The sequence below is a fragment of the Dromaius novaehollandiae genome, chromosome 9 (genome assembly GCF_036370855.1).
Source record: "Dromaius novaehollandiae isolate bDroNov1 chromosome 9, bDroNov1.hap1, whole genome shotgun sequence".
Lineage (NCBI taxonomy): Eukaryota > Metazoa > Chordata > Aves > Casuariiformes > Dromaiidae > Dromaius > Dromaius novaehollandiae.
Genome location: NC_088106.1, coordinates 18,802,746 through 18,830,402, shown reverse-complemented (window position 1 = coordinate 18,830,402; position 27,657 = coordinate 18,802,746). Strand labels below are relative to the sequence as shown.

At 39.4% G+C, this 27,657-nt stretch overlaps 1 protein-coding gene across 6 annotated transcripts in view; it reads left to right on the top strand.

The window, feature by feature from the left end:
- The window catches only part of U2SURP (U2 snRNP associated SURP domain containing), a 47,096-nt gene extending 32,874 nt beyond the window's left edge, over positions 1-14,222 (top strand). For 5 of the 6 annotated variants that reach the window (XM_026101698.2, XM_026101697.2, XM_064516845.1 and 2 more), the window contains 4 exons: positions 8,726-8,836; positions 11,402-11,520; positions 12,300-12,476; positions 13,699-14,222. In XM_026101698.2, the coding sequence (XP_025957483.2) occupies positions 8,726-8,836; positions 11,402-11,520; positions 12,300-12,476; positions 13,699-13,837 (546 nt within the window). In that variant the 3' untranslated portion in view covers positions 13,838-14,222. The remainder of the gene's footprint in view (positions 1-8,725; positions 8,837-11,401; positions 11,521-12,299; positions 12,477-13,698) is intronic. The other variant, XM_064516846.1, reaches the window with a different exon arrangement.
- Positions 14,223-27,657: the final 13,435 nt, after the last annotated feature.

Sequence of the window (27,657 nt, the reverse complement as noted above, 5' to 3'; positions counted from 1 at the left end):
TGAAAATGAGGCATTTTAACTGAAGACTTAAATTCGGAGTATAGTGCTTGGTTATTCTTTTGTCCTTTCTCCAAGCATAGGTGTTAGCATAGCTGTTAGGGTTGGTGAGCAAAGATTCTTATGCCTTCGTACTGGCTTCTAAGCATGTGGTTGTTGAGCGAGAAGGTGACTAGAACTTGAATTTGTTACGAACTTTGTCCAGCAGTGAAGCCTTTTTCTTGTGCAATGCCATGCAAAAACAAGTTTAAAACTGCATGCTAATTTCCAGGTTATTTTCAGTATTAAAACCCACAATGCACTGAAGGCTGACATTTTTGTGCCTTCTGTTCAATGCATTGAAATGATATTAACAGGCTGCTAAGCTATTTGTTGCAGGTATAGCATCTCCAGGTAATAGATTATAGTTTGGGTAATATTTTGAATGTGGAAATGTAACTAGTCATGCTACAACATACTAGTAAGGTAGAATGACAAACTCCTGTAATGTTCTGCAAAGGTGTACAGGCATAATATTGTAAAGCATCACAACCTTGTTTCTGCCAAATACGCTTCTGGTTAATAATTCAGATTATCAAAATTAATGGGCTATAACCAAGCAAGTATATACCTCTTGTTTAGCATATGAATTTGAAAGTTCACATGGTACGTAGCTGTTTGAAATGAACAGACTCTGAATTTTTTGAAAAAAGCTAAATAGGACTTGATTCTGACTTGACTCATGGTGGCAGTAGTTTTGTGTGTTTAAAAAAAACAAAAAACAAAAAAAACCACACCACCACCAAACCAAACAAAACCCCATAATGTTAGGCTAATGAAAGTACAGGTGTAACTAGTTTTCATTTTGCTGTCATAACGACTTAGCAGTTATGGAAATGTCTCTGTTCAGTTTGGTATCTGTTTTATAAAAGTTAATCCTAACATCTGTTCAAGCAAATTAGGAAGTGGTTTACTTTAATTATTGTCAAATTTACACTGCAGCAGTTTTAAAAGCTCTTTTGTCAATGTATCCCCTGTCTGTAATAGTCTTGGCTTGTAAATGTTTCTGAGTTTTTCAAATTCATGTTACCATCTTTATTCTTTGTGGTAAGTAAATTACCATCTCAGTTTCAGACTTGGAATCACCAGAAAAGGAATATAAATTCTTCATTTTCAGAGTATTTCAGACACTATGTAGGAGTACTTAGATTTTAAATTTTCTATTGACATTTGTCATTGACAGGAAAAAAATGAGTTTTGTTCTTGAGCAGACTTATGATAAAACTTACTCCTTGTACTACTTTCAATCATTCACACTCAAAGTTTCTTCTTACTGTGTACCCCGTCCTTGCCAAAGAACATATGCATTGGTAAATTTGAGGGGAGGATCTGAGAAAAATCCAGTTACTAATTTTAACAGTTGTGCTATCTAATAGGCACCGTTAAAAACATCATCTAAAATATTTTGTAAATGGCTAAGTCTTATTCTCTAGCAGTTTACACTGTGACTACTGGGACAGCTCAAACACATTTTTTCATGCATTTTCAGGAGACTTACACAATGTAGACAATAATTCTCTTTCTCTTGACAAAGTTAATAAATTAAATTTGTCAGTTGGAAGGGCGAAGCACAGTAGTAAACAAACTTTTGTCCTGTCAACACAGGTTACATGTAGCAGAGACTGGTACCATCAGAGTGAACTAGTATTAACCCCTTGTTTGCTTCTTCCCCCTCCCTTCCCCTGTTAACCTTGCTGGTGTATGAATTCTTTCCAGAATTTAGCAAGAGTAGAGGCTTCTTTCTAACATCGAAGAACAGTGATTTCTTTAGTGTTTTTGTTTAACTGTGGAAAGATTGGCGTCTGCTTTTCATTATAACTCGTATTTCAAAGTGGTCTTTAAAGTGTACCTCTCTGTCTCTGTCTACTTCAAATACTGCCATTTTGAGGCTGTACTTCTAAGTAGTGAGCTTACTATATGTGAAAAAGGGAAATGTAAAAGAAACTAGTATTTTTTTTTTTTGTGAAGAGGACTCTGTGCTGTCTCTTTTGACCTTGTACTGTGAAATGTTAGAAAAATGGGGATTTTGCATTGCCTAAAATTGTTCATTAAGCCTGTTTCCTCAGAGGGTACCAAAACTCACAGACCATGTCCCAAAATGAAGGATGACAAAGATCATCCTTCTTAGACATTTCTCTAAGGTTCTTGACTTCTGTCTCCAACTTATAAAAAGACTTCAAGCTCAGAAGTCCATGCCTATCTCCTGTAAAGCATCAGAGGCACCATCTCCTAAAATTCTGCTTCAAGAATTAAGTTTAGAGTTAGAGTTCATTCTCTCATACTTCTGACATGCATCAAACCATTTTGGCACACTTAACTAATGCAAATCTCCTTAGCTTTAGGAGCTGGGATTGCCTGAAGACCAGTTTTCATCCATTTAGAACACCAGCAGCTGTTTTGTTAGGGTTTTTTTTTTTTTTTCTCCTTCCTGATTCCAACTTGATGTTGCACTGGTAACTTTTCTGTGGTAACTGTTGTGGTCTTAAAGGCTTTCTTATTATGGAGTTACTCATTTTGGAAGATGCAGTAATGTCTTTGCAAACAAAATGACAAGGTGCTGAAGTCATTAAAGATTACAGATTGGCTGGGTGCTGCATAAGGATTTTTAATTCTGTCCTGAGAAACTCGCAGTGCAGGCTTCATCTGCAGCAGGAGGCAGCCATCTCATCAATCTGGACGTATCAGTGCTTATGTCTTCCTTAGTAAGCTGCCATTCCTAACCTTTGCTTTAGCCACCTATGATCTCAAAGCTTGCTTAATTTGAGGTTAAATCAAAGACCTCAAAGACTGCTTAATCAGAGGTAGAAGACAAATGGTCTTCAGTTTTCCTCTAGGTACCACTCGGCTCCAGCTGAGGTAGGATTGGATTCTGTTACATAGTTTCTGCTCTGTCTGTACTCCCTCTGCCCTGTGCATAAACACAGACTTGTTTCACAAAAAAGCATCATGGTGTTTGAGGTACAATTTCTTCTTCCACCAGGAGCCAAAGAGTTTTTTCCTGCATGTCGCAAAGGAAAGGAAGTTACTGCCTTTACTTTGATATGAGTTGCTGTACCAGACCAGATTAAAGGTCCTTTAGCTTAGTATTCTCTCTTGAACAGAGAATGCCTAGAGCACAATGTAACACAATCCCCAGGAGAAGATTGCGATCTGAGGCCTGTTCTGATTTTAAGGACCCTCTATAACTTTTCCAAGAAACTGAAGTTCCATGCAGTTTCCACTGTTTCTTTTGCTGAATTATGGTGCCTGGTGTGCAGAATGCTCATTTTCAGGTATTTGTTCATCAAAGTCATAGGAGCCATTTGAGGCTTGTAATTTTAAGTCATCTTTATAACAGTGTAACGCTTTGATTTCTTTACAGTCTACTGAGGCTTGCTTATCTAGCTGATTGAGGCCTCTGCAAAATGGCAAAAAGATAGCACATTAAACATATTATGGGGGCTTAATAATAACAGATGAGACAATTTGTCTCCTGTTTGACCAATAGTTTTGTTATTTATAGCAGTAGTTCTCCCTAAGAAAATGGCTATCTTAATTCAGCAGAGATTTTGGTCCATTTTAAATCTTTGAATCTACTTCTGTTTTACACAAAGATGCAAGTGTGGAATTGTTTAACTGCAAGACACACGACATCCTTTGTGTGTGATTCAGCATGCCGGAGTTGTTCTCTTAAGGCTGAATAGGTATTTGAAATCTGTACATCACTATAACTGTCATCTGTTAATAATACTGTAGCTGAAGAAATTCCATTGCCCTTAGACTCATTGGAAAACTTGAGTTTTCAAAGCAATTTTTTGTTCTCCTCTGCTGCTGGAGAAGTCCACGATTTGTTGCAGTTATTGCTGGGCTGAGTCTATTTTAAGGAAAAGTAAAACACTGTGGTCTGCTCAGAAGTCTGTCCTGTATATGATCATTCCAGATATGAGTGCAACTATACATCAAGTGAGCTAGAAATTTGTCATCAAAACCGTGGTGATTAATTTCCTACGTAATCCTAGTATATAGTTTGCACCTACTATATACTATACTATACTTTGCACCTAAGTTGTGGTTGAACCTGGCCATATGAGTTATGAGGCTACATAGCTGTAGAATAACCTCTTGTTAAAAAGCCTTTTTTCACTCCTAAGAGCATTGTTTATGCATGCAGACAGTATCAGCAGAAGATCATAGAAAGCTATGAGCAGTCTTTGAAAACAGATTCATTTTAAGCAAGTGAGGCTACCCAAAGAACACCTGTTTGTGTCAAAATGCAGAATGCTACAAGCAGGGCTTCAATTTCCATCAGTCTGTGGTTTCTCTGAATGGTGGTAGCAAGGTAGTGTTATTTTCTGTAATTTGCTAGCTTACTGGTTGTTCTGTAATCAATGCCTCAACTTCTAGGAAAGCTGGATCTTTTAAATGTCTGTCTAACTGAGTTTGAGCAGAGAGCAGGGGAGAATTTCAAGGTGAATACTGATAGGAATAAGGCATGTTATTTTTGTTCCCAGATGAAGCTGTTTCTCTAGAACTTACATGGGATACCTCCTCGTGTTTGATGAGAAATGTGATCCCTGAGTTGAAGCATTTGGTAGAGATTGCTCACAAGAGCTCCCATGTTGTTTGACATTTCCACATTGCAGTCTCTGTTAAGAGTGATACTGCTAATGAAGACCTCTAAACTCTCTGGTGTGGGAGACTGCAGTGCCTAAAACACAAGCAAGAAAGTAGTATTCAAAGTTTTGGCACAGGGTTTTGAAAAATTTTCCTCTTCTATATTACCGTGCATGTTACTGAATCTAGAGGTGATCTAGACAAAGTCAACAAATCTCTATCTAGGCCTAGGGACAAACAGACTTAGTAGTTTTTGTCTGTTTGACAGTAATAGTTAAAGAATAACCAGTTCAATGAGAATAAATTAGTTCTCTCTGAATGCAAGTTTACTAAGTGGAATGCTTACGACATTCATGTATCAGATGCTCAAGCAGACTTAAGCTTAATTTTTAAGAATTTCTCTCTCTCTCCTAGAGGGGAACCCGCAACTGCATGATAGAAATATAAGCATCATACACCCTACAAGGAGATCCATCAGAAGAGCCAGTGTGCTAGGAATAGTGAAACGGTGAAGGGAGATGATCAAACATTAGAAGTTCATGTATTAATTCTGAGCTGTAGGATTCTTCTGAGAATTCTTTTGTGGACTTTGGTACCCAAGTCATTCTTTTTCTTGTAGAACACAGTGATGGTGCTGGTGTTTTAGAGCATTTGCCTAAGATAGCGCAGTGTTCTCAAGAAGAGAAAATTGCTACACATCAGGCTGTGGGATGAGCTGATCTGATCTAACTAACTGCTCACTTCTGCTGAAAAGGGAACATCCTGGTCCTAGCTGTGAGCTCTGGCATTTGCTGATCCTCTGTCTGAGCCAGTACTACTCACTGATTCACCAAAAAAATGTGGAGAGTGCGGGAGTGGGAAATGGGCTGCTGGATCAGAGAATTTATCTGGCTTATGGAAGGCTCAGACAAGCACTGCAACTGATGCAAAAGGGAAGAGTGGAGAAGGAATCCTTTGCCTGGAGCAGGGGAGTGGAGAAGGAAGATGGAAGAGAAAGAGCTTTCTGTAGTGAGCTGTTCATCTCAGCATTTTGTAGCACTTAGTTTCCTCTTCCAAGGGAGGTAGTAGACCTGACAAGTCCTTGTAGAAAGATGCTGTGGATAGAGAAGTCTGCATGAGGTCGAAAGGAGATATGGCAAATATGTAGAAGAGAGATCTGTTGACAGTTGCTCTGTAGAAGACCACAGTTGGCTCAGGAAGCACTGTGATCTTAACATAGTTGGAGTCTGGGAAAGTGCCGGGGTAGTGGTTATTGTATAAGCTTCTTTTCTCCTCTCTTCCCTAAGCATCTGCTAATGGCCACCCGCACCCCAAAGTTATTGGGAAAGTGACACAATGACACTCAAGTCATTCCTCTTGGTGTTTTGAATTTCATGCCAGCAGTGGATTGTGTGACATGTATGTTGGACAGGCTGCTAAAGTTCAGCATTTTTTGTATCTGAATTAGTTTAATGATCTCCTGAACTATAGCAGAGGCCTCAAGGACGTAGTTGTCCCTGCGATCTCTGTCTTCTGCCTGCCTACAGGTGCCACCAACTGTGCTTATATCAGATGGGTAATATACCCACCAGAGTTTCTTGCTGGGAGTGATGGCAATTTCTTTGCGTGCTTGTTTGTCTATGTGGAAGTCATGCCCAAGTTGAACATAGTACTCCTCAGTGATGACCATGGTCTTTCTTCACATGTTCCATGTAGTCAGCATCTTGGTGGCATAATACTGGCCCACGCAGACCCTTGGTCCCAGCCGGCGTGGCCATTCTAATGTTAGGTTCTTTCTGATGCCTCAGGTACTAAACTACTGTGAGGTGGGAGCCTTTTTCGCTCATGTTATAAATGTTACTTTGTAGAAGAGATTAGTAATCTGCCCTAGAGAACAGGGAAAAGAAAGGGATGGGTTCTGGTCTAAGTAGGCTGTAAATTTTGTTTAACTAATTTAAATCAAGCAAAGCCTGTTACTGGATTCCTAGTTTTACTTCCATTTAGATTACTTTGAGCTATACAGTTATGTTTCTTCACTTTCAACATATGGTTAAACAGTTGTAGTCTCGTAGCTTTGTTGGCCTAAACATGTAAAGAAATCAAGTCTTTTGAGGACTCTTTCTTTTTTTTTCTTTTCTTTTTCTTTTTTTCTTTTTAATTAATCTGTGTGATTTATTTGGGAAAAGAGAGTAAAAATCCTATGGGCATGTTTTGTTCCACGTTAGTCCAAGAGGATCAGCTGAGCCTCCTTTGTCCTCGTGTTTGGTACTGAACATGCTAAGAAGCTAATCGTCTTCAAGTTTACTTGATGGTAAAGAATACAGTTGATCTCTTAGCAAAACAAGAGGAACAGGTTGACACGGAATGTACTGTTTCAAGAGGCATTCTAGCTTTTGAAACTTCTGCATTTGTAAAATGACCGAGTTCTTCTCACCTTTATGCAGCATTGAATGGTATTTGGTAAACAAGGCAGTGATGCAAGTTTTCCATAAATAGGGGTTTCCTATGATTGGCTAAGTTGTAAACAAAAATGAAAAGTGTTCAACTGTAGATAAAGCGTGCTCTGTAGATGAGGGAAGGAAGCAGAACATTTGCCAGAAATTTACAGTGGCACCTGACAAGCAAGATAGGAATACCAGTTTTTCAAAAGAGGGGTTTCTCCATCATGTTTCTGATTAAATTGAAAAGTGTTGCACAGTTGATGCAAGCTCTGTAGTTGAACAGGATCCTGCTTAAAGTAGTGTTTTTCTTGCATGTTTTTTTATGTTCAAGATATTTGTTCTTGTGATTGGTTTATTTTGTTAATACCCTTACTTTCTGCTCAGTAATGAAGTATAAGGGCTGATTAGACTATATGGTAACTTTATATCCAGTCTGGCCTGCTGCTTTTGAGAGGGAAGAAAAAACCTTCAGTATTTAACATTGTGCCTACCTCATTTTAGGGAATTGAGGGTTTGGAGAATAAGCATCCTCTTATATGACCAGAGTGGACACAGTTGCATGGGTGTTTTGTTTGTTTGGTTGGTTTTTTTTTTTTCCTTCATGTGTTTTCAATGTGGAGGAGTTAAATATTTCTAAAAAGAAAAGTATTTTGCATTTGGACTCTAAGCCTAAAATGAAACCTCAAGCACTGGAAAATCTACCCTTGCATATAACTATGCAGGTCAGTTTTGAAAGAGGAAATGCAGCAGGGTCAAAGCACAAACATTTGGAAAAAGCTTGACAAATACAATCTGGCTTATTACCAGTCTTCCCCCCTGTCCCTGTTCCCCTCCCCCCTCCCTCCCCAAAATGAACTTCCCCCTCCCAAAATCTTTGACTGATTGTAAGAGGCCGTGTCAACTGTGAAATCACAGCAAGAGCAAAGGATTAGCAAATGATAAGAAACGTGAGTGAAGTTTTATGATGTGAATCAACTTGGAAAAGGGTTTAGTACATTTAGAAGAACAAAAATTCCATGTGGAAAAATTGTGACGTTTGGTTAACTTCGTGACTCAGATGGGGTTGTTATCACAATAAATTTAGTGTTACATTTAGCAGCACTAGTGAACCGAATTTTCTTCTGAAGCTTGATAGCACATGAAAGAGTATTGTTATAAAAATCCTCTCTCTCAAATCAGCCACTCCACCCTGAAGGGAAGACTCATTGGTTTTATGTCATAACTATGTCAGTTATTTGATTTTAATCTTTTAATATTTAGGGTTAAATGGAAAAAAGGCAGTTAAAAAAGGAAAATTTCTAGTAGGCAATAGAATTTGACACAGAATATATTAGGACACCTGCAACAAATGATCTCATTTTGAAAGAAAAATGCAGATGAGCTAAGAAATGTTAGGGTGCAGTGTTCTAATGATGGGAACAGAATTTAGTAGAATAACAGAAAAAAATCCCTTTATTTTTAGTTCTTGTTATGTCTGTAAATAACTGCAGGTGCCTGCAGACAAATATGTGGTTTTGTTTGATCCAGTTAAATAAAGTTAGTATCTTTTCGTGTACAAGCTTGTATGGAAAGAATGAAGTACACACATTATAAATTACGGAAATTTCATTTTCAGCCACCTGCCTAACTGGATAATAATAAGCCCGATAACCTAATGGTCAGTGTTATTTTCACAGCTTAAGGTGATGAAGTTTCAGGATGAGTTAGAGTCTGGGAAAAGACCCAAGAAACCAGGCCAGAGTTTTCAGGAACAGGTTGAACACTATAGAGACAAGCTGCTCCAGAGGGTAAGAAATGTTCTTTGTTTGGCTCTGATTCTGTGATAGGCTTTTATTGAGTTTATCAAATGTAAGGTGGCATTGGCATTAAGTATAACAACAAATGGTTCAAGTTAAAATTCCATTGTAATGTCAAATTGCATGACTAAATCCAGGTTTCTGCAGAGTAGCTATAATCTCTCTCTCTCTCTCTCTCTCTCTCTCTCTCTCTCTCTCTCTCTCTCTCTCTTTCTTTTTTTTTTTTTTTAATCAAAGTAAATGTAACATTTCACACTTCACAGATGAGTATCATTAGAATGTCAGAGTGTATTGAAACCTTAAGGGGTCACTTGCGGACCTAGTATATAAAGCCAGTCGTTAGGTGTGGGCAAGGAAAGGAGAGCTGTCAATTGAAGATGTTCAACAGACTTTCAGTTTTGCTTCTAGTGATTGATCAGTTGTGCTAAAGGCTTCCAAAGGAAGAGGAGGAGGAGTACCAGGCAGCATATGCACTTCTGATTCTCCAGTGTCTCAGATATCCTAGTTAATTCCAGCTCATACTGTTATCCAAAAGTGAATAATTCTGTACACTTGCCATTTTCAGTAGTCCTCTCTGGACCGTGAAGTCGGAGGGGCTTTAAACAGTAGTGTCATGTATGTGATGTGATTTTTGAATCTTTGAAACATAACCAAAAATGTAAGTTATGTTTGGACAATGTGTTAAGTGAGAGAGGATAAGGACCAGTTGCTTCTTTGATCTGGCTTCACAACCTGACAGATCAATGGTAAAACTACAGAAATACTGCTTCTGGCATGTTATCAGAACTAGAACTGTCTGTGCAGTTTCTTTGAAGCTACAAACAAATATGGCAGGTTTCACTAGATGTTTTCTGTCACTTGTTCTTTGGATTATTTGGTGCTCAGTATCTGGCTAATTCACTGAAATAACTTTTGCACAATACCTTGCAGAAAGAGACCTGTAAAAATTAAGAAAGTTGATCCATGGAGCAGATTTACATGTTTGGAGCTTGATGGTATCAGTTAAGGCTTTAATTCATATGAGTATCTTTTCTTTTAAAAGAAATTATATCCTAAAATTTTCCAGGAAAGTGATTTGTGTAGTAAGCACAGGAAGTTTGGCAAGTCAGTCACTTAAAAAGAACACACATTGTAATCCTGATAGCTTTGTTAGATGCCTTGTGTAGAACTAATTCAACCAGTTTTTAAATATTATATACTTTTAGTGATTATCTGGCTTTTCTGTTTTCACTTTCAGTGATGAAATTAATGTTTAGTTACAGATAAACCATGATAATTATAATTGGTGTTCTTTACAGCACTAATAATCCCCCTGTTAGTGAATAACTGTTTTGCATTATCTCCAAAATAGATAATTTTGTATAAGAATAATAATGTGATACTGATTCTGATCACGCTTTCCACTAACTTAGTGGTCATCATTTCCTGTCTATTCTACTATAGAATAAGCTTTCTAAGAGTAAATTTCCTAATAGTGTTATATATTGTTTAAGAGAATAGGAACTTACAGTGGTTTAAAATATGTTTGTTCCTGCTTGTCAAGATAAAATCAGTCAGTTATGCTACCAAATGTACAAAGTGCATCTTAACAGTCCATTGATTTTAGTGGAATGCAATGGTAGCATGTAATGGAAGGTATGATGATAAGGGACATTTGTAAGTTTTAATGGTAAGCCTTCCATATTAAGAGAATTTGTGACTTGCAATATAATGTAGATGTAATATAGCTGTCCTGATATTTCCTGCACTTGTATTAATGTCTTTTTTTTTTTTTTCCTTAAAACTCTTCTTCTGTTTAGCTAAATCACCAGTATTATGTCTTCCCTTCCTTATGGGATATGCAGTGGACATCTATTTATTTATTTATTTTGCCATGGGGGAATTTTTTTTTTTATTCCCAATGTTTAAAGAAGCACATGTTTCAGTGTCTGTGTTCAAATTTGTGAACAGTCTAGGTTTATTATTGTGTAATAATTTTTCTAACTCTTTGACAGACAAATAAGGTGTGCTTAGGGTGCATATTTTCTTTTTAAGTGGTTCTGTTGGTGAACAGAAATGGAACATGTTTGGGTGTTTTGACAGAGAGTAGAAGTTGTTGCAGAGCCCGATTTGTGTTTTCATTTTCTTCTTAAATGTCTGGTAGTTATAAGATGGTCTCAATCTGGAATCATGAAGATGAATGCATATGTTTAAGTAGAAAGAAGCTCCTGATATTCTCAAATGTTTAGTTTAAAAATCTGTTATAGCTGTAATATTTCCCTGGAATTTGTAAAACTGGGGACTGTTGATTTCCAATTAGATCCTCAGATGTGCTTTGTTCCTTAGACGGTGTCATTTTTTGTCTTTTGTCAGTTTGTGTTAAGTACTTGTCTTGTTTAGCAAGCAGCAGTAAGGGTTTGGAGAGTGTGTACAGTGTGACCATCACTCCCTTCCCAGATTAAGTGCTATGTTCTGTTAGTACTCGGTGCTTTTTTGCTGTTTGTGAATAGCTTGGATATCTTTACTTAATGGTCAGTCACACCTCCTCTGAAACAATTAATGCTTCTCATAATTCAGGAAAAAGAAAAAGAGTTGGAAAGAGAACGGGAAAGGGACAAAAAGGACAAGGAAAAATCTGAATCCAGGTCCAAAGATAAGAAGGAAAAGGAGGAATGTACACCAACAAGAAAAGAGAGGTATGGCTTTCCTTGTAGTAAAGTGGATAGGAGGAAAAACCTCACAGTTAATATCTTTGTATACAATGGCAGGCTTGAAATTAGGTTGTGTTACATGTCTTATTTGAAAAAAAAAATTGCTTTGGATATTAAAACATATTTTGAAGTTTTAAAGAAATTTGCATTTTTAGCCTGTTCCAACTGATTTATCCTTCTGAATAGAATCCTCTTTTGTTTCATTTAGGTCCTTGAAGAAACATGATAAAATAATGACCAGCTGAAACCAATGTATATTTAACTATGTTTTTTAGCAGTAAATTAACTGCAATGTATTGGTCAGAAAATTACATTAACGAAATAATTTGTGCTGGTTTAAATATTATTCATCTTACTGTAAAAAGTCTTCAAGACAACTGGTTTAGATAGTGTAATCAATTGTACACTATGATCCTTTAATACTTGCGTAGCTGGAATCTTCTGTGGTTTCATTAAACATAACTATGGTAAAATATCTTCCTTTGTCAAGAAATTTTGATGGAATGTTTTTACACTGCTATAAGCAAAGTTCAGTCACGGGCCTTAATTCTTTTAGCCAGAGAAAATCTGCTTCTGATGGTGAATCTGATGTTTCAGTAATTAAAAAGCCCACTACTATTTAATTACTTAAAAGGGCTTTACATTACACTGGCAAGAGAAAACTGTATCTACAGAAAAGAATTAATTTTTTTAATATACATTTTTATTTCTACGTGTGTCTGTGTGTATGTATGTACATAACTGTATTTGCTTCCTTTACAAAGGAAAAGACGACACAGTGCTTCACCTAGTCCATCTCGCAGCAGTGGCAGTAGACGAGCAAAATCCCCCTCACCAAAATCGGAACGCTCAGAGCGCTCTGAACGGTCCCACAAAGAGAGTTCCCGTTCCCGGTCATCACATAAAGATTCTCCCAGAGATGCCAGTAAAAAAGCCAAAAGGTAAGCTGGCATCTTCTCTTATCAGATTGTACATGAGTTAGGCATGTAAGTCTTTTTGATCTCGGCAGAGCACGTCAGTTACCCAAGTATTTTCTCTTAATGGACTATACTGCGTGTTCCTCATTAACATCTTCAGACGCTTGGTGTTTAGATGTATACAGCCTTCTGTCTTCAGAGCTGAAAAATGTTGTTTTCTATGTTCTTGTTTACGTACTTACTGATAACTTTGAGGAATGCAGCTTAAACCAGATCAACTTGCTGTTTTATTAGTTTTTTATTTTTGCAAAGCTTCTGTGGCCCATAGAAGTTTTAGAATTATTGTGAGCATGCTGTGTTTGTGCTTACACAAAGCTTCTCTCCCATCATTTTTTTTCATGGAAAAAAATCTAGAGGAGATGCTGCCTGATCTCTAGACTGATACATGCATTAGTCTCTAGCTAATGTTAAGCCTGAGATGAGATTATTATTCTATTGGTGCCTTTGTAGCTTTAAATATTTTGATTGATGTTTCTGTCTTAGCAAAACTCAAAAGTTCAGCTTCCACTTCTTTTAGATGTCTAGAATATCTTATTGCACAGACATGCCAAGGAAATTCGTGTGGTGCAGTTGAGAAAATCGTAGCACGGACTTACAGTAATCAGATTCTTGTGCTGCAAGTTATCGATTCAACGAGAAGTAGAAAGTTGTTTGATATTGCTAATTTTTTTTTGTCAATGTTAATATGGTTGTATTCAATTTAAATTATATGAGATTAATGCACTAGGTGTGCATTAGATCACAAAGTTTATTCACTGTCCATTTTTGTTCTCTGGGGTTAGATCACAAGCTAAACATTTTTGATGAGCGTCAAAAGCTTTTCAGCACAACATAGTTAAACATAATTTCTCATTTCTCTTTTCTTCTATATGGATATCAGCTGCTGTTAGCACAAGAGCCAAGGTGGCAGAGGCATATGTGAAAGCTTATAGATTGCTTAAGTTGGCTTAAGAATGACGTGAGTCAGTGTTATTTTTCTTGTAGGTTCTGAGCACTGAAGTTGAACCAAAATATATTAAAAACCCTATGCAAAAGTTGCCTTTTTATCAAAAATAAGATGTTAGTCTGTCATTTTCCTTTACTAGTGACAGAAATACCTAGATTACCTCAAAAAAATGAATGTCAAATACTTGTAGAAAAAGTTGGTATTATCAATTAGTATCTGATATAAAACTTTATTTTTCAGGTCACCGTCTGGCTCCAGGACACCCAAAAGATCGAGAAGATCACGATCCAGATCCCCTAAAAAGTCAGGGAAAAAATCCAGGTCTCAGTCCCGTTCTCCTCACAGATCTCACAAGAAGTCAAAGAAAAGCAAACACTGACAATGTTAATATTTTTTATGATGCTGTCACTTACTGGAAATGCGGTTTTGTTTTTGTGCCTGAACAGTCTGTTTAAAAACAAAAAAGCATTCCTGATTTTCTTCTTTTTTTTTTTTTGTGAATGCACGTGTATACTCATGAGTATCTGCATCTGTAGACCTGTCATTGTTTTATATTGTACAAAATATCTTCATTGTGGCTATTTCCCAAATGAAACATTTTTGTGTTTAGAAGTTTCATCAAAAATGTGTGTAACTGATCTGCTGGCAGTAGTGATATTTTGTTTTAGAATGTTGTGACATAGCAGAAATAACTCAAATGTTCCCCCTTTTGTAGCTTTGACAATTTGAATTAGATTTCAAATAAAATCTGAACAGAAAATTAAGATGTTGTTTTCTTGCCCCACTGGTGATACAGATCTATAAAGGAATTCATAGTTTGTTTGGAAGTACTGTGTATTTCAGACATACTATGGTGTTCAGATCTTGCAGTATAGTACTAGCTCTGTTCCTGTTTTACTAGTTTGACTATCCAGATAAAAAGCACCTTTTGAATCCAGTGGATGGGGTTTTTTTTCCTATCATGATATTTTACTGTAGGAATAGTTGAAGAGTTTGGTACCTACCATGATAAGCTTTAAAAGTAAATCTTTGCTTAATGGTATTTCTTCATTGTAATTGCAGGGAATATTTCTGAAACCAGAGTAATTATTCTGTTCATTTTTAAAATGCGCCTCTGTAGAGGTACATCATATGTATATGTATATCATATATATGTGATGTATTAATAATGAGCCGTACCTATGGCATGCACTGGGAACAGTATAAGGAAAGCAAGCCTGAGACTCGGTGACTTCCTACTCAAGTATAGGTACAGTAATTGCAACCTACAGTACATTCTTGTTTTCTAAAACTGATTTTTACTCCAAAAGGGCAGCTTTTACATTATTTTATTGAATTTATTCCTCTGTTGTGGAAATTCTTCAAAATAGAAGAAATTAAAATTTTATTACATATTTAATTTATTAATATTTTAGAATCAAGAGGCTGTTTAACTTTTTTTCAATGTTAGGCTTTCTCTTCTCCAAAACTGTTCTATGTGTTAGACATTGAAGTGGCTTTAAATCGCTTCACCTTGCTCTCTCTCATGCAACTTTTTTTCTCTGGGTGGGGTGGAGGGGGGAGAAATGGGGAGGGTTCAATGTTTATACTTGGAGGTGTGGGCAGATTGTAATAAAAATATAAAATTAAAAGGGATCTGGCCTCCTGTGAACTGTTTCTAAGAGCAAAAGCTGTACCTTTTACAGGCACAGTGCTGGATGATGGCCTGCTATTATACTTGTGTATCTACAGGTTTTACGTTGTTAGAATTTTGTAAATGTGACAGGGAAAATCTTATGTTATATATGTATATAGCCTAAAAGGCAACACTTTACAAAGCAGGATCTAATATGTCTTTTGAAAGGCCTGCATATTTAATTCAAAAAAAAAAAAGTTTTCTCCAGTTTTTCCCATTGGGAGACTTTGTTATAATGCTGTATAAATTGTTGTAAATGTGAAAACCAAGTGAAGAATTACTGAAAGCTTTGCTAAGTAAGGACTGAGAGATGTTCTGGAATACTGAAAGCATGGAGAATACATATATACTGTGAAGACTTTCTTGGATTGAGTTTTGAATACGTGCATTAATAATGAGAAAAGAATACACAATATATCTGTTTATATTATGAAGAATCTGTTTTAGAAATATGCAGAGTTTATTTTTTGTATTTTTTTTTCTGTGTAGTGTAAGGTGTTTCAGATGTACAGATGTTGGGAAGTAAACTATGAGAAATTATCTAAATCGGCTTTTTCTTAAGAGCAGTCTATTCAGACCTGACACAGACTAGATTATATGAGTAAATACTAAAAAATCAGTTGGAGCCAGGAAGAATCCTAACTTTACAATGGAAAAAAAGTTCATTTTAGATCCCGTTGACATCTTTAAAACTATTATTTTTATCTTGGAACTGTTTATAAAAGGAGTTAATGGAATAATAAATTATGATGATCTAGGTGAAATGAGGATAAAGATAGTTTATCACAGGAGTATTGTGTGTTCAGAATCAACTGTGTATTTCATATAATAGTTCAAAATCCTCAGGGTGGAAAGTCACTTAGCATATAGGTTAGCCATACTTTTCAGTAATTCATTTTGATTTCAGCTTTTATGAAATTCTCATCAGTGATTATGAAAGATTCAAGCAAAGGAGCTATCTATAAGAGCACACTCGTTAGACTTTATTTTGTAACAGGTTTATTGTATAATAGCATTTATCAGTATCTTTATGCCATAAATACCATTTGTGTGATCATTCTCTTATCTCTTATTCTTTGCTTCATATCCCTAGCTTTAGAAAAGCTGTTGTGTTACTAATAGACTTTCAAGAGCTATTAAGAATCTGCATACTTAGCCCAATGCCTGTATTTTTCTTCTGAAAAGAACATCTTTTGATCCCATTTCTTCTTTTTATTTTCTTCTCTTCTTTTATAAATAGTTTTGTTTATAGCTTGGCTTTTCTGCAAAGAAAAGAAGGGGTGGGGGATGAGTATGTGGAAAAAAGTCTTTTATGAAAGAGTTCAAATTACTGTTGAAGAATGAAAATTAGGCTGCCTGTGAATTTTATTTTTTGTTGGTAGTTGGGTCATGTTGCAGCAACTAGGTGTAGTTGGAGTGTGCCATTACTGTGGGACTTGTTTCTGCAGCGTTTTGGGGTGAAATGATGAAAAATTGTCCACCCTATGTAGAATTGGAGTAACTTATGTATCATTGATCCTGGGATTTGGAAAGCAGCACTGAGATGAATCCTGCTGAAAAAAAGTTCTGATCTGAAGAGGTGTGATCCAGTATTTTCAAATATATTTTTTGTGATTCTATAGGAAGAGCTCATTATCCTTTCATATGCCACATTCCATGGGGTATGGGACCCTTTGCTTTGGAAGGGGGATGGGAGGTGCATGGAGAAGGGGTTTCTCCTTCCTGTCCTGCTCCTGCCCTGCCTTGTGGATGATCGCAAAGGTAAATATTCGTGCTTTAATGATGAAGTTTATCCAAACCAGAGGAACAGAACGTAATTTACTGCAGTAGTGTTCTAGCATGGCTGAGTGATGCCCGAAGGCTGAGCTGCCGGCTGGTAAGGCTCATCTCCCTGTGGCCTTTGGGGGGGTTGGGGATTACAACTCAAACGTGCATTTTATGCTCCCAGTTACATACGTAGAGTCTGTCATGCTGCGGTTTGGGTGAGGGCTGTCGCTTCTCCATCCACGCAGCGTTACCAGACTTCCTGGTGGTGCAGCCAAGGCTGCCTCGGTGCAGAGCTGCCAGTTCAGCCCTGTTGTTTTGGCACCAGTCCTGACTTAAGTGCGTATATTTGTGAGAGTTAGGCAGATCACGCTTTCAGCGTGTCGGTCTCATCTGGATGGAAAAAAGCTGCTTGGTTACATAAAGCCTCCTTCCCACAGTTAGGATGTTTTTCTTACGAGTATTAGCGAAGTGTTTATGGTTTTAACTTGTCTTTTTAAACTCTGCGGCGTCCCTTGACTTCTCTGCGCACCAGCTGTGTACACCTTGTGTCATGCTATTTGAAGAAGAGCTGGTTTCTGAAAGTCGATTTCAGGCTATTACTTAAGGCATTAGTCACTGCATAAAGTTAAAAAAAAAAAAAAAAAAAAAAAAAAAAAAGAAGAAGAAGATGATTTGTAAGTGCAGGACTAAAACACTAACAAACAAGGGTAGCAAATTAAACCTTCCAGGACATATGTTTAGCATTGTAACTACTTAAAGGCTTAGCTAGTCCATCCATCCCCGTGCCAGTGACTGTACTGCTTCCTTTTGCAATTATAAATCACCTGCCGTATTAATTTAACAGTTCTATCCAGGTACAAGTGAAACCCTTTAAAGGTGCTGGATTATTATATTCATTGTGCTGTATTTTTTCTGCATGTGTAACTACTGCCATGCTTTTTCAATTATGTACTTTATTATTTTGCTAGCCTGTCTTGAACTGCCCTAGTTTAGTTTTTTATAGAGAATTCTCGTAGGGTTATGCTGAGACTGTCCTGGATCAGACTTCTTAAAAAAGCCAATAATCTGAAGTAGTTAACCCCCAGGTAGAACTTGACCCCAATAGCTTTCTTTAAAACAACCCTCCCCCCTGCCATCTTTGTTTTTGAGGAAATATATTGGGGTGTATTTCCTCTAATGCTTTCCCATCACTTTTAAAAAAAAAATCTAAATTTCTTGGAAGAAAACCAAGGATTTTATTGCCTTAAAAAATGCACTGGCAGTTGCCTCAAGACCTCAAAATTGGATAGTTTTCAAACTTGTACTGATTTCATTTAATAAACTTCTGAGGCAGGTTTTAAAGCTAAAACTGTCTAAAAATTGTATCAAAACTCTTATCCGACTTGAGACAACTAAATTACAGAGCACTAAAATGGAAAATCTGGTTTTATATTTAGGGGTTTGGGGAGGGTTAAGGGATGTTCTTTGCCTGGTAAAAGAAGATACTGCTTTCCTGGACCTGGACCTGTAAGAGGAAAGTATCTTGGATGCGTTTCTGTACCATTAATTGGAACCTGTAGTATCTTGTGTATGCGAAAAGCAGGATCAGCCAAAAATGGCAGACCTATTCTGAGTATCCTTGATTATTTTAGGCAGCTTTCTTGTGGTTTTGTCCTCCTCATGTGCATACAGTCTTTTGGAGGAGTTAATGCTTTTAACAAAAAATAGAAGCAGTATGTGTAGTATTTTTGCAGACGTAGTAAGGTCTGAATTTTGTGTCTAATTGCAGGTTGCTGGCTTGCCAAACTGTCACATAGCCACTCGAGGAATTGGGGGTAGGAGGTTGTTTCTTTCAACTAGTGTGATTCTATACCAAATATTTGCATAAAAACATATATTTTTGGCAGCATTAAGGCAAAAGTAGTTTTGAAGGATATTTTAATGGCTGTCCTTTTTGTAAAATTTGGTGTAGTTTCTCTATATTTGCTTTGTTAAAAAATCTAGATTTTGGGCGGTTATGAAGGTGCAGCAAGAGCAGTGAACTCTCTGTAGCCAAAGACAGCTGCAGTGGAATTTTCTATGTGAGAATTTTGTACTTTTTTTTTAAATCTGGTGTTCAATATCCTGAGGCTTACCAAATTATGAACTTGATTTTAGGAGCCAAACCCTGCAAATTAGCTCAGAACTTAGTTTCCTGAAAAAGGCTGTAGAGTTCCTAAGTTTGGTAGAGTTTATTAAAATGACCCATAGTAATACGTGGAAATTTCTTTTTGTTCTCATGACTGCATGAAATGCTGCAAGACTTGTAGTATATTGTTAGCTCCTGCTGTTACTGATAGTACCAAGTGAGCCACTTTTGTAAGACTCAAAACTAAAATGCTAATTTAATTTTGTTCAGATGTATTTTTGCTGTGTAGGACACAGAAATCTTAGAGTTGCATACTCTTTTCCTTCCATCTGCTTCTGTCAGAGCACAGTCAATTTTCATGGGTAAGCCTGTTGCATTTATCACTTCTTTCTAATGTCTAATCTTCTACAGGGATGTTTTACTGTGCAGCTCTGTCATAAGCTGGAAAGTTTTCAGTTTGTGGTTATTTAAAGAGGAAATGATAGTTTCACATGAACTTTTTTGTCTTACTTGCTTTTGGTTTTGTATTTTATGCAGAAAATTTTCCAAAGGACATGGCGACAATAAAATTGTCAGTTTGTCAATATTCAGAAATGGTTTTATTTTTAACGTGGAAAAGAGTGATGCTTGCGTATGTTATGCTAGCAGCAGTTTCTCGGCCTTGCCAGCTTTTCTGTTAGTTGACTCAGATTCTGCCTGTGTCGTCAAACTGGCCGACTGTGATTGCTGCTGCTGCTCTCAGCCCGTCGACACTGACCTCCTGGCTTCTCACTAACAAGGTATGGGCTCCTCACTTTGTAGTGCCTCGTATAATCCCCTCTTGAACAAGGGAAACCTCCCACTTGGAAATGCTGCTTAGATATCGAGGTGATGGGAGTCTTTTGGGTACCTGAACCAGTCTGCTGAACTTTGGCCTGTTTAGCCTAAGGAAACAGAGCTGACGTAATGACATAGTGTGAAGTTGCATGTTATGGCTGAGCCGGTGTTGCAGTTTGTGGCTGCTCTGTGGTGGAAGTGCTGTTCCTGCCTTCTCTGTGCCACCTTTAATGTTACTTTTGTGTCATCTCTGGTGATTAATCAGTTCACTAAGCAAAAAAAAAAAAAACAAAAACAAACAAAAAAAAACACCACAAAAAACTGTTTTCACTTGGTTGGCTTTCCATTGGCTTAGTGAGTTGAATTGGCTCAGTGCAGGGTCCAAAGCAGCCTTGTGAGCATGTGTCTGGGAACATCCTGGGAGCAGGACAGCCTTGGTTTTTGGTACTGGTTCACTTGTGACATGTAATGTCATCCATAGTATTTTCACTGGAGTATATGATTTGATAAGATGGGCTGAGATGCTGCTGCACTCTGCATCCCACTCGCTTCCCCTCTTCCTGGTCGCCACCTCCTGTCACTTTCCCTCTACCAGCTCCAGCTCATGTTTGACCACCCTGAGGACAGAGCGAGCTTGCTAAACCCGGAGAAGGCCAGCCTGGCACAGGCAAACCAAAGGAATCATCTGGTTGCTTCAATGAGCTGAATCCCCGTGGAAAGATAGGACCAGCGCAGGGGTGAGCAGGTTTACGTGATGAAGTGTGTGGGAGGAAGGAAACATGGGAACTAGGACCGTATCATGCAGCAGCAGCGAGCTGGTAGATGGAATGTGCCTCTCCCTCTCTCCCAGAAAGTTTGAACCCGCTGGTCAACTCCAAGCAAACCTGAGAGGAACAAAAGCCTTCAGGGGAACTGACTTTCCGCAAGTTCTATGACATGAGGCCAAAAAGAGGAAAGAGACTTTCTAAACACCCCCATATGATGGGAAAGGCTGGAAAATGAACTGTTAGGTTGTTAGAGCCTAGAGCATCCATTTGGAAGAGATTATATGGATGTCCCAATTACTAAAAATCTTCATTTAAGGCTCACAGTCCTGAAACATGATAGCTTGTGGTATTCCTGGAACTGCTTGCTCTGTATTTATTTTTATTTCTCTGTGGACTGGAAAACTTCCTGTAGCTGCTCGCCTAAAAACAGCCTGTCAGTTTTACTCTTCAAGATCTTGTCTTATAAGAGTTTGCCGGCAAGCAAGTGTGGAATCCGTTGTCTGTTTCCTGGTTCTGCTACTCTGCCTTCTGGGCTGGACCTAGGTCTGAGGCTTTGGCCATTAGAACTTGTAAGCTTAGTATGCTTTTAGAAAGTGCGCCTGTAGAAGGGAGAAGGGCTAGGTGCAAGGTCTGTGTAATAGGTCTCAAAAATCTTCTCATGACAGATTTAATGGAAAAGGAGTGTGGAATTCGTGCATGCAATTCAGGTTTGTGGAAAATGGATCACGGGACTGGCCTGTGCTCTGGATTCAACTTCCAAGATCCTTATCAGAGATCAAGACCGAAGTCGTCATCGTTGGAGGTGGAAACCAGTTTTGATCTCTTTAGCCATAGTAAAAATGCTCACCTTTTGTTTCTGCAGTGGTTTAGCCAGATGTTTCTGCCTGCTAGATACTGTGGAGCTAACATCATACTGTGCAACCAGAGAAGCTCAGAGGCTGGAGATGAACTTTGAACTTATTACGGCATAGAGATATTTGTTACTGCTGAAACTGGTGGTTTTCATCAAAAAATCCTTTGGGTTGCTGGTGACTTATTTATTCCTGACAATTTATTTTCCCTGCATTATGGGAGAAGAACCGTCTGCTAATTAACTGAATGAAGAATCTTGCCTTGGCAAACTCTGGAAGAGAATTGGGCATAAAATTTAGGACAAGAGACTGGGATTAAATTCTGGCCATTTTGTGAATTGAGAGGCTGTGGGTTCCTTTTCTCCATTCTTACAGAAGATAATTACTAGATAATTAAACAAAACAAAAAACCCAAGCCCCATTAAAGCCTAATTTCTAGGCACTTAAGTTTCACTGGGGGATGTTCATCTTCCTGCCAGCCCGTAGGAAGTCCTCACTGTGTGATACAGAGTAGAATTTGATAATGTTATAGAAGAGTCCCTTTTTCTCAAATCTTGAAGATTAATGATTAATTTTGAAACTCTTGTTCCTATGCAGTCATTTATAGCATGCTGCATGTTAGCTACATAAGAACCACTGAATTCTGTTTTGCCCAAAGCTAGGCTATTTGGGTTTGTATTTTAAGGCAGGGATTGGTGAATCTCTGCCCTGGGACTGGACAGGGATCAGCTATTTTGCTCCATCGTCTGACTGCGTGCGTCCAAGGGAACGACGTGCAGCTTCTCTGACCTCCCGTGCTCGGTTAAGTGGGAAGGGCAGGGGGGTCCCTGGCAGTGCTGGAGCGCAGCGGGGACGGGGTGACGCAGTGGGGTGCCGGAGCTGCTGCAGGGCGGCTGTGATGGGGCCCTGCCTGAGGATACCAGCAGCGGGGAGAGGGGTGCTGACCAGCTTAAGAGAGTTAGGGGTGAGGAAACATGGGGTTCCTGGGCACTGCAAGCCTTGGCGGTTGAGGAGAAGAGGGTGCTAAGACGGTATCATTATATGGGTTGTGGTTTTGATGGCAGGGAGGTTGGGGATACCTTAGTTTGGGTGTTGGGGAGAGCAGTGCTTTGGGGAGTGTGGCTAAGGCGGCTGTAAATGTGGCCTGTCAAAGATGTTGGAAGTCCTTGATGTGAAAGAGTACGTTGCCTTTTGTTTTAAGGTGTGCTGCTATAAAAGCTGAACCTCTTAATTTAGTTTAGAGCATAAAAGAGTTACACAACAGCTGAGAAAGGATTTTTAATTTTAATAAAACTCGAGTAGTGACTTAGCTATGCTGCATGTCCTCCGGACATTCATGAAGTTCTGGAATTCCTTCAGCTGCACAAACAGGATTTTATAAATATTTATTGAAGTTAACTTTATTGCAAATATCACTTATGTAACTGGAGGTAAATGTAAAGGAGAAACAAGAGGTACAGGAACAGCTTGCTACAGCTAGGCTGTCCACGTTGTTACGTCTTTCCGTTTTAAGAGTAGCTACCAACTCCTGCTTTAATTTTGGTCTGTGCTAGCCGCTCTGCAGCGCGGCTCCTGCCGGCGCGGTGCGGGGGGAGATGCGGAGGGGAAGGGCTGCTCCCGAAGGGAGGTGGCCGCGCCGGGGCTTAGCACAACGCCTGCTGAAGGCTTCAGCCGTGGTGCAAGCGAGGGCGCTTCGGGGGAAATTGGCTGCTACTGCTACACACGGCGCTGAATAAGCTGTTAGAAGTTATGAACAGTGCTGAAAGGAAGGGTGCAAAATATAAACATCTGTAATTTTAAAGGCTACTGCACAGGCTTTTCTCAACCTTCTGCAGTGGTAATGCTAAAATACAGCATTAAACAAATTCATAGATCTCCAAGTTTGGGTAGCTACTCAATTTTATATAAATCTTCTTCACATTTTGAGGTCTGTAACTTGAACTTCAGTTTTCACAATCTCACTTTCAAGCAGTGTTTGAGAAACCCAGCATCCCTGTTTGTCCTGAATGGGTCAGGTTAGATGGGGAGGCTTTTATCAAATTCTCACACCCAGAGCTTACCGTATTCTAGGTGTATAACAGTGTAACCCTTCATCTTTCATCCGAAAAGCAGTTTATTTGAATAGATAAAACTGTGCTGAAACTCGGCTTCAGAAAAGCTGCTGTACCCACCCCGGCCCGGCGAGGCTGGGAGGAAGGCGACTAGTCCCGATTTAGGTCATGTAAATATTAAATGTAAAGATCTTAAATATAATTATTAACTATAAAATATTAAACTAACATAAAATATTAAACTAATGCATAAAATATTTATGCATGAAATACAAAAAAGAATTTTTCTCGTAGTCTGAATTAGGGAGTTTTGATCGCTGTTACTTAACCCTCAGTTTTTACATTGCTTATTGCAGAGTTTGAGGTAAATATAGCCGCCTTATTTATATCTGAGAGATGACTGGATCACGGCATATAAATACCAACGTAGGAAAAGATGCATTTTTCTCCGCTCCATCATTGCAAATAAAATCTAATATTTAAAAAGTTAAGCTGGACAAGAAACAAGTAAGTTTGGCATTTTTAATGATGAATTTTCCTTACTGAAGAAATGATAACGTCATTATTGAATGTGTGTGTCTTAGTACACTGAATCTAGTATACTGAATACTAATGAGAGACTAAATTAGACCGTGAAGACTGTGAAGTAAAACAGAGGGTGGAAAAATTACAGTAAAGTGGCTGGACAAATCTGTCAAGGGTTTTATCTGTTCAGCTGCGAATGTTCCTCTTTTGCAGGGTTACTGCAGCTAATATTGTTGCTTAAAGTTTTTCTTGTGCTGGTTTTGCGCGTGGGCCGGGGCCGAGGGCCGTGGCGCGCCTGGGCTGGCTCGCGTGACGCGCTCGGCCGGCTCGCACAACTGGGCTCCGGGGGCTAAACAAAGTGCTTTTGCCTAGAAGTTGTCTGAAGAAATATAAAATAACTCTGTCACCGCAGTGTTGAGCTTAGTGCAGTTTTCAACTGAGCGCAGTCAATTTAAGCCCAGGATTAAAATCAAGGAAATGCTTAAGCATTTCACTGCATTGGGGCTCTGTTTTACAGTAGCTTTTTAAAGCTTTAGGGAAGCCTTAAAAATCTGGGAGGTCGGTCCTCAAGGGCTGTAAGCTATTGGAGCTCTCTTTGGTGAGGGTCTCGTCCCTGGATCTGTTCTTAAAAAACCTGCCACATCACGTTCCTTCACCTTTTGTGTCTGCACTAGTCTACCTAAGGGTTTGGGTTTTTTCCCCATTTCAAGTGCAAAAAGCAAGAGAAGTTGTTAACTGTCAGCTCTCTGAAGGTCTTTGTCAGCACCGGGGAATAGATGATGGATTGGTACAGTCTCCACACGTTTTTACAAACCTGTCTTTTGCTTTTGAACTCGAGGGGAGGGGAGGGGAGGTGGGCGAGCTGCTCAGGGGAAGTAAAATGACCGTGGCAGCCCGTCGCTCCGCGTGCGCTGCTCGCGTCTTGCCACGCGGCCGACCTCCGGCAGCCTGCGCCGCGGCAGCACCTCCCCTCGCTCGCCCTGGCGGTTGCCTGCTCGCCTGCTACTTACTCCCAAAGATCAGCAAAAGCTTTAAATCCCAGACTGCAGAAGAGAGAAGAAAAATCCAAATCCCCCTCAGGAGACTTCTTTGGAGGGAGTCTTCGGGGAGGCTTTCATACAAGAGCATGGCCCTAAACAGTCTGTCTCAGATCCGTTTTTTTTCCAGTTCATGGTTATAATATGTACATACCTATATATATGTGTATATATATTTTTGTATTTGTGTGTGTGTGTATATATATATAAAATTAAAAGATTAGATGTGTAGACGATTTAAAAAAGCAAGCCCAAAACTTGGTGCAAGTTGAAAGTTGGCTGCATAAATGTTCTGCAAATAAACTTATTAAATATTCATTGATATTGAGTTGCTTAAAGTGATAACTGAACTACAAGGTCTGAAACCTGTTCCGGGAGGATCGAATGCTGCAGCTGCACCGGACCAGATTGATTTCGGTTGGGTTCTGCATGGGTGCCCGAGTCCACCTGCGCAGAATAAATACAAATAAAACTCCTGTTTCGAAAAATAAGACTCCATTCTGCAGCCTGTAGGTCAAATTCAAGAGCTGCTTGGACCTATGTTTTCCTCAGCAGTGGTGGAGCAGCATGACAGCGGCAGTGTCACCGCCGGTATTCCCTGATTCCCAGAGAAAGGTGCGACTGCTCTGTAACAGCAGGAGGGCACCGAATCCAATTATAGCTTTTAATGTTTGGGTTTTCTGATTAGTTTTGCCATTTTAAATGTTATACCTGTAGTTCACATTCGCTTATCATTATTTGTTACTTGCTCAATTTTAAATTGTACACGGATCGGAGACGGCTTTGTAGCTTCTTATAACATTTCATACCTGTCTTCAACCAAATGAAATGGGAAGAAGGGATTAATTCAGGCTTCTTGGTATTATAATGACTTTCACTGCTAGGAACTGTTTTAGCTCCCTGTGGTCTCTGCCCTTTATTTCATGAATGCTGCAGTGCAATATTGGTGGGGGAAACTCTTTAGGAACTGTGGTGTCTCAGTGCTGACATTGTTATTCACGATTTAGTATTGCCTAACTGATGCTGTTAGACACCTTTCCAAAATTAAAAATAAATGTTTCTGTTTTAGCTGGGTGAAAGTCATTTCATCTTCAGTGAGCATGTAAAGCAAAAGACAATATTAGATCCTTAACTTTATCAAATGGCTGTAGCAGAAGCCTTTTGTAGGCAAAGAGCTCAAGGATTAGAACTAAAGAGTAAAGTAACTGCAGGATTTTTATGCTGCAAGATGCTTCAGATGTGCAAGATGCTTTCTCATTATAAACTATGTCTCAGAAGTTACCAGTCAATTGTTTTAATCTCTTTGAGTTGAAACTTTGTGTTCATTTTGCCAAATATAAGATGCAAATTACTTTTGCAGAATGTGGCTTTAAATGCTTCACCTGGAGCTCGTGCGTGGTTAAAAACGGCCTCCCCTTCCCCTCCTCCCTGCAATAGGTGCCCTTCTCAAAAACTTAGTGAGTCTTTCAATTTTGCTATTAACAAGCTGCTCCTATGAGGAAAGTTACAGTACATTTTAATAACACTGCCAGTGTCACTGGCACTTTATGAAATAATTCTGTGTTTCATGGGGTTTGATCGTTGCTTTTCAGGCAAATGCGGTGCAATCTAGGTGGCAGTAGCGTCTCAGCGCCCGGCACTCGTCCCCGGTACCCGTCACGCTGCCGGGGACGGAGGCGGCTCTGGCGCTGAGCGCTCGGGAAATCCGCACGGTTTCAGGAGCCGGCCCCGAGGGGTGCCGCGCTCCTTCTGCCTCTGTGCCCCTCCGCTGTGGGGCTGCACGGCGCACGCAAGCCTTTCCATAGGAGAAGCTTGGCTCTTAATTTTCCACTACGATCTTCTGATAGAAAATCTGCAGGAATACCAGAATCCTCTTGCTAGGGAATATAAAGACTGCTTATAGTATGTTTAACTTCTTGACTCTGCTGCACTGTTTTGTTCTGATTTTTTTTTTTTTAATGCAGTGGTACAAGACGAGACATATACCAGAATTTGTGTTTTATCCACTCTGTGACCTTGAAAGCATGTCCCATCCTTGTCAAATCCGTGCCGTCCAGGAAAGAAGCGTTCCACGAAGACACGCTGGTCAGCTCCAGCAGTGGTGAAGCCAGATGCAGGGCTGAGCCCCGCGGCCCGTCCCCGTGCGTGGAGGAGGCCGTGGAGGTGGCCACGGGGAGGCCCGTGGGCGGGCGGCAGCTGCTGGGCAGAAGGGACCCACCAGCGCTTCCGTGTCACTCTGCCCTCTCGGCCCCGGCCCTCGGGAACAGGGCAGCTGCTGGGAAAGCACCGACCTCCACAGGAGCCCCCAGGCCCCGTGGCGTGGAGCCTGGCCTATCGCCTGCCTCTGGGCTGCACGGGGTGTCTTCTTTTGAAAAATACAATAAATTGTTGTGGCTTGAAGCGATGGCTTTTCATTTCTGTGTGCCTTTCCTTGTATGCTCTGGACTCTCCCTCTTCGAGGAAGAAAGCAGGGGCAGGCAAGTCCTGAGGAGGCATTTTCTCTGTGGAAACTGTTCATAAACTACATCACGTCCAGCGCGGACACGGTTGCTTCTCACCCTCGTCGTGTCGCAGCTGAGTGCACTTTATAACTTCTCTCCCGG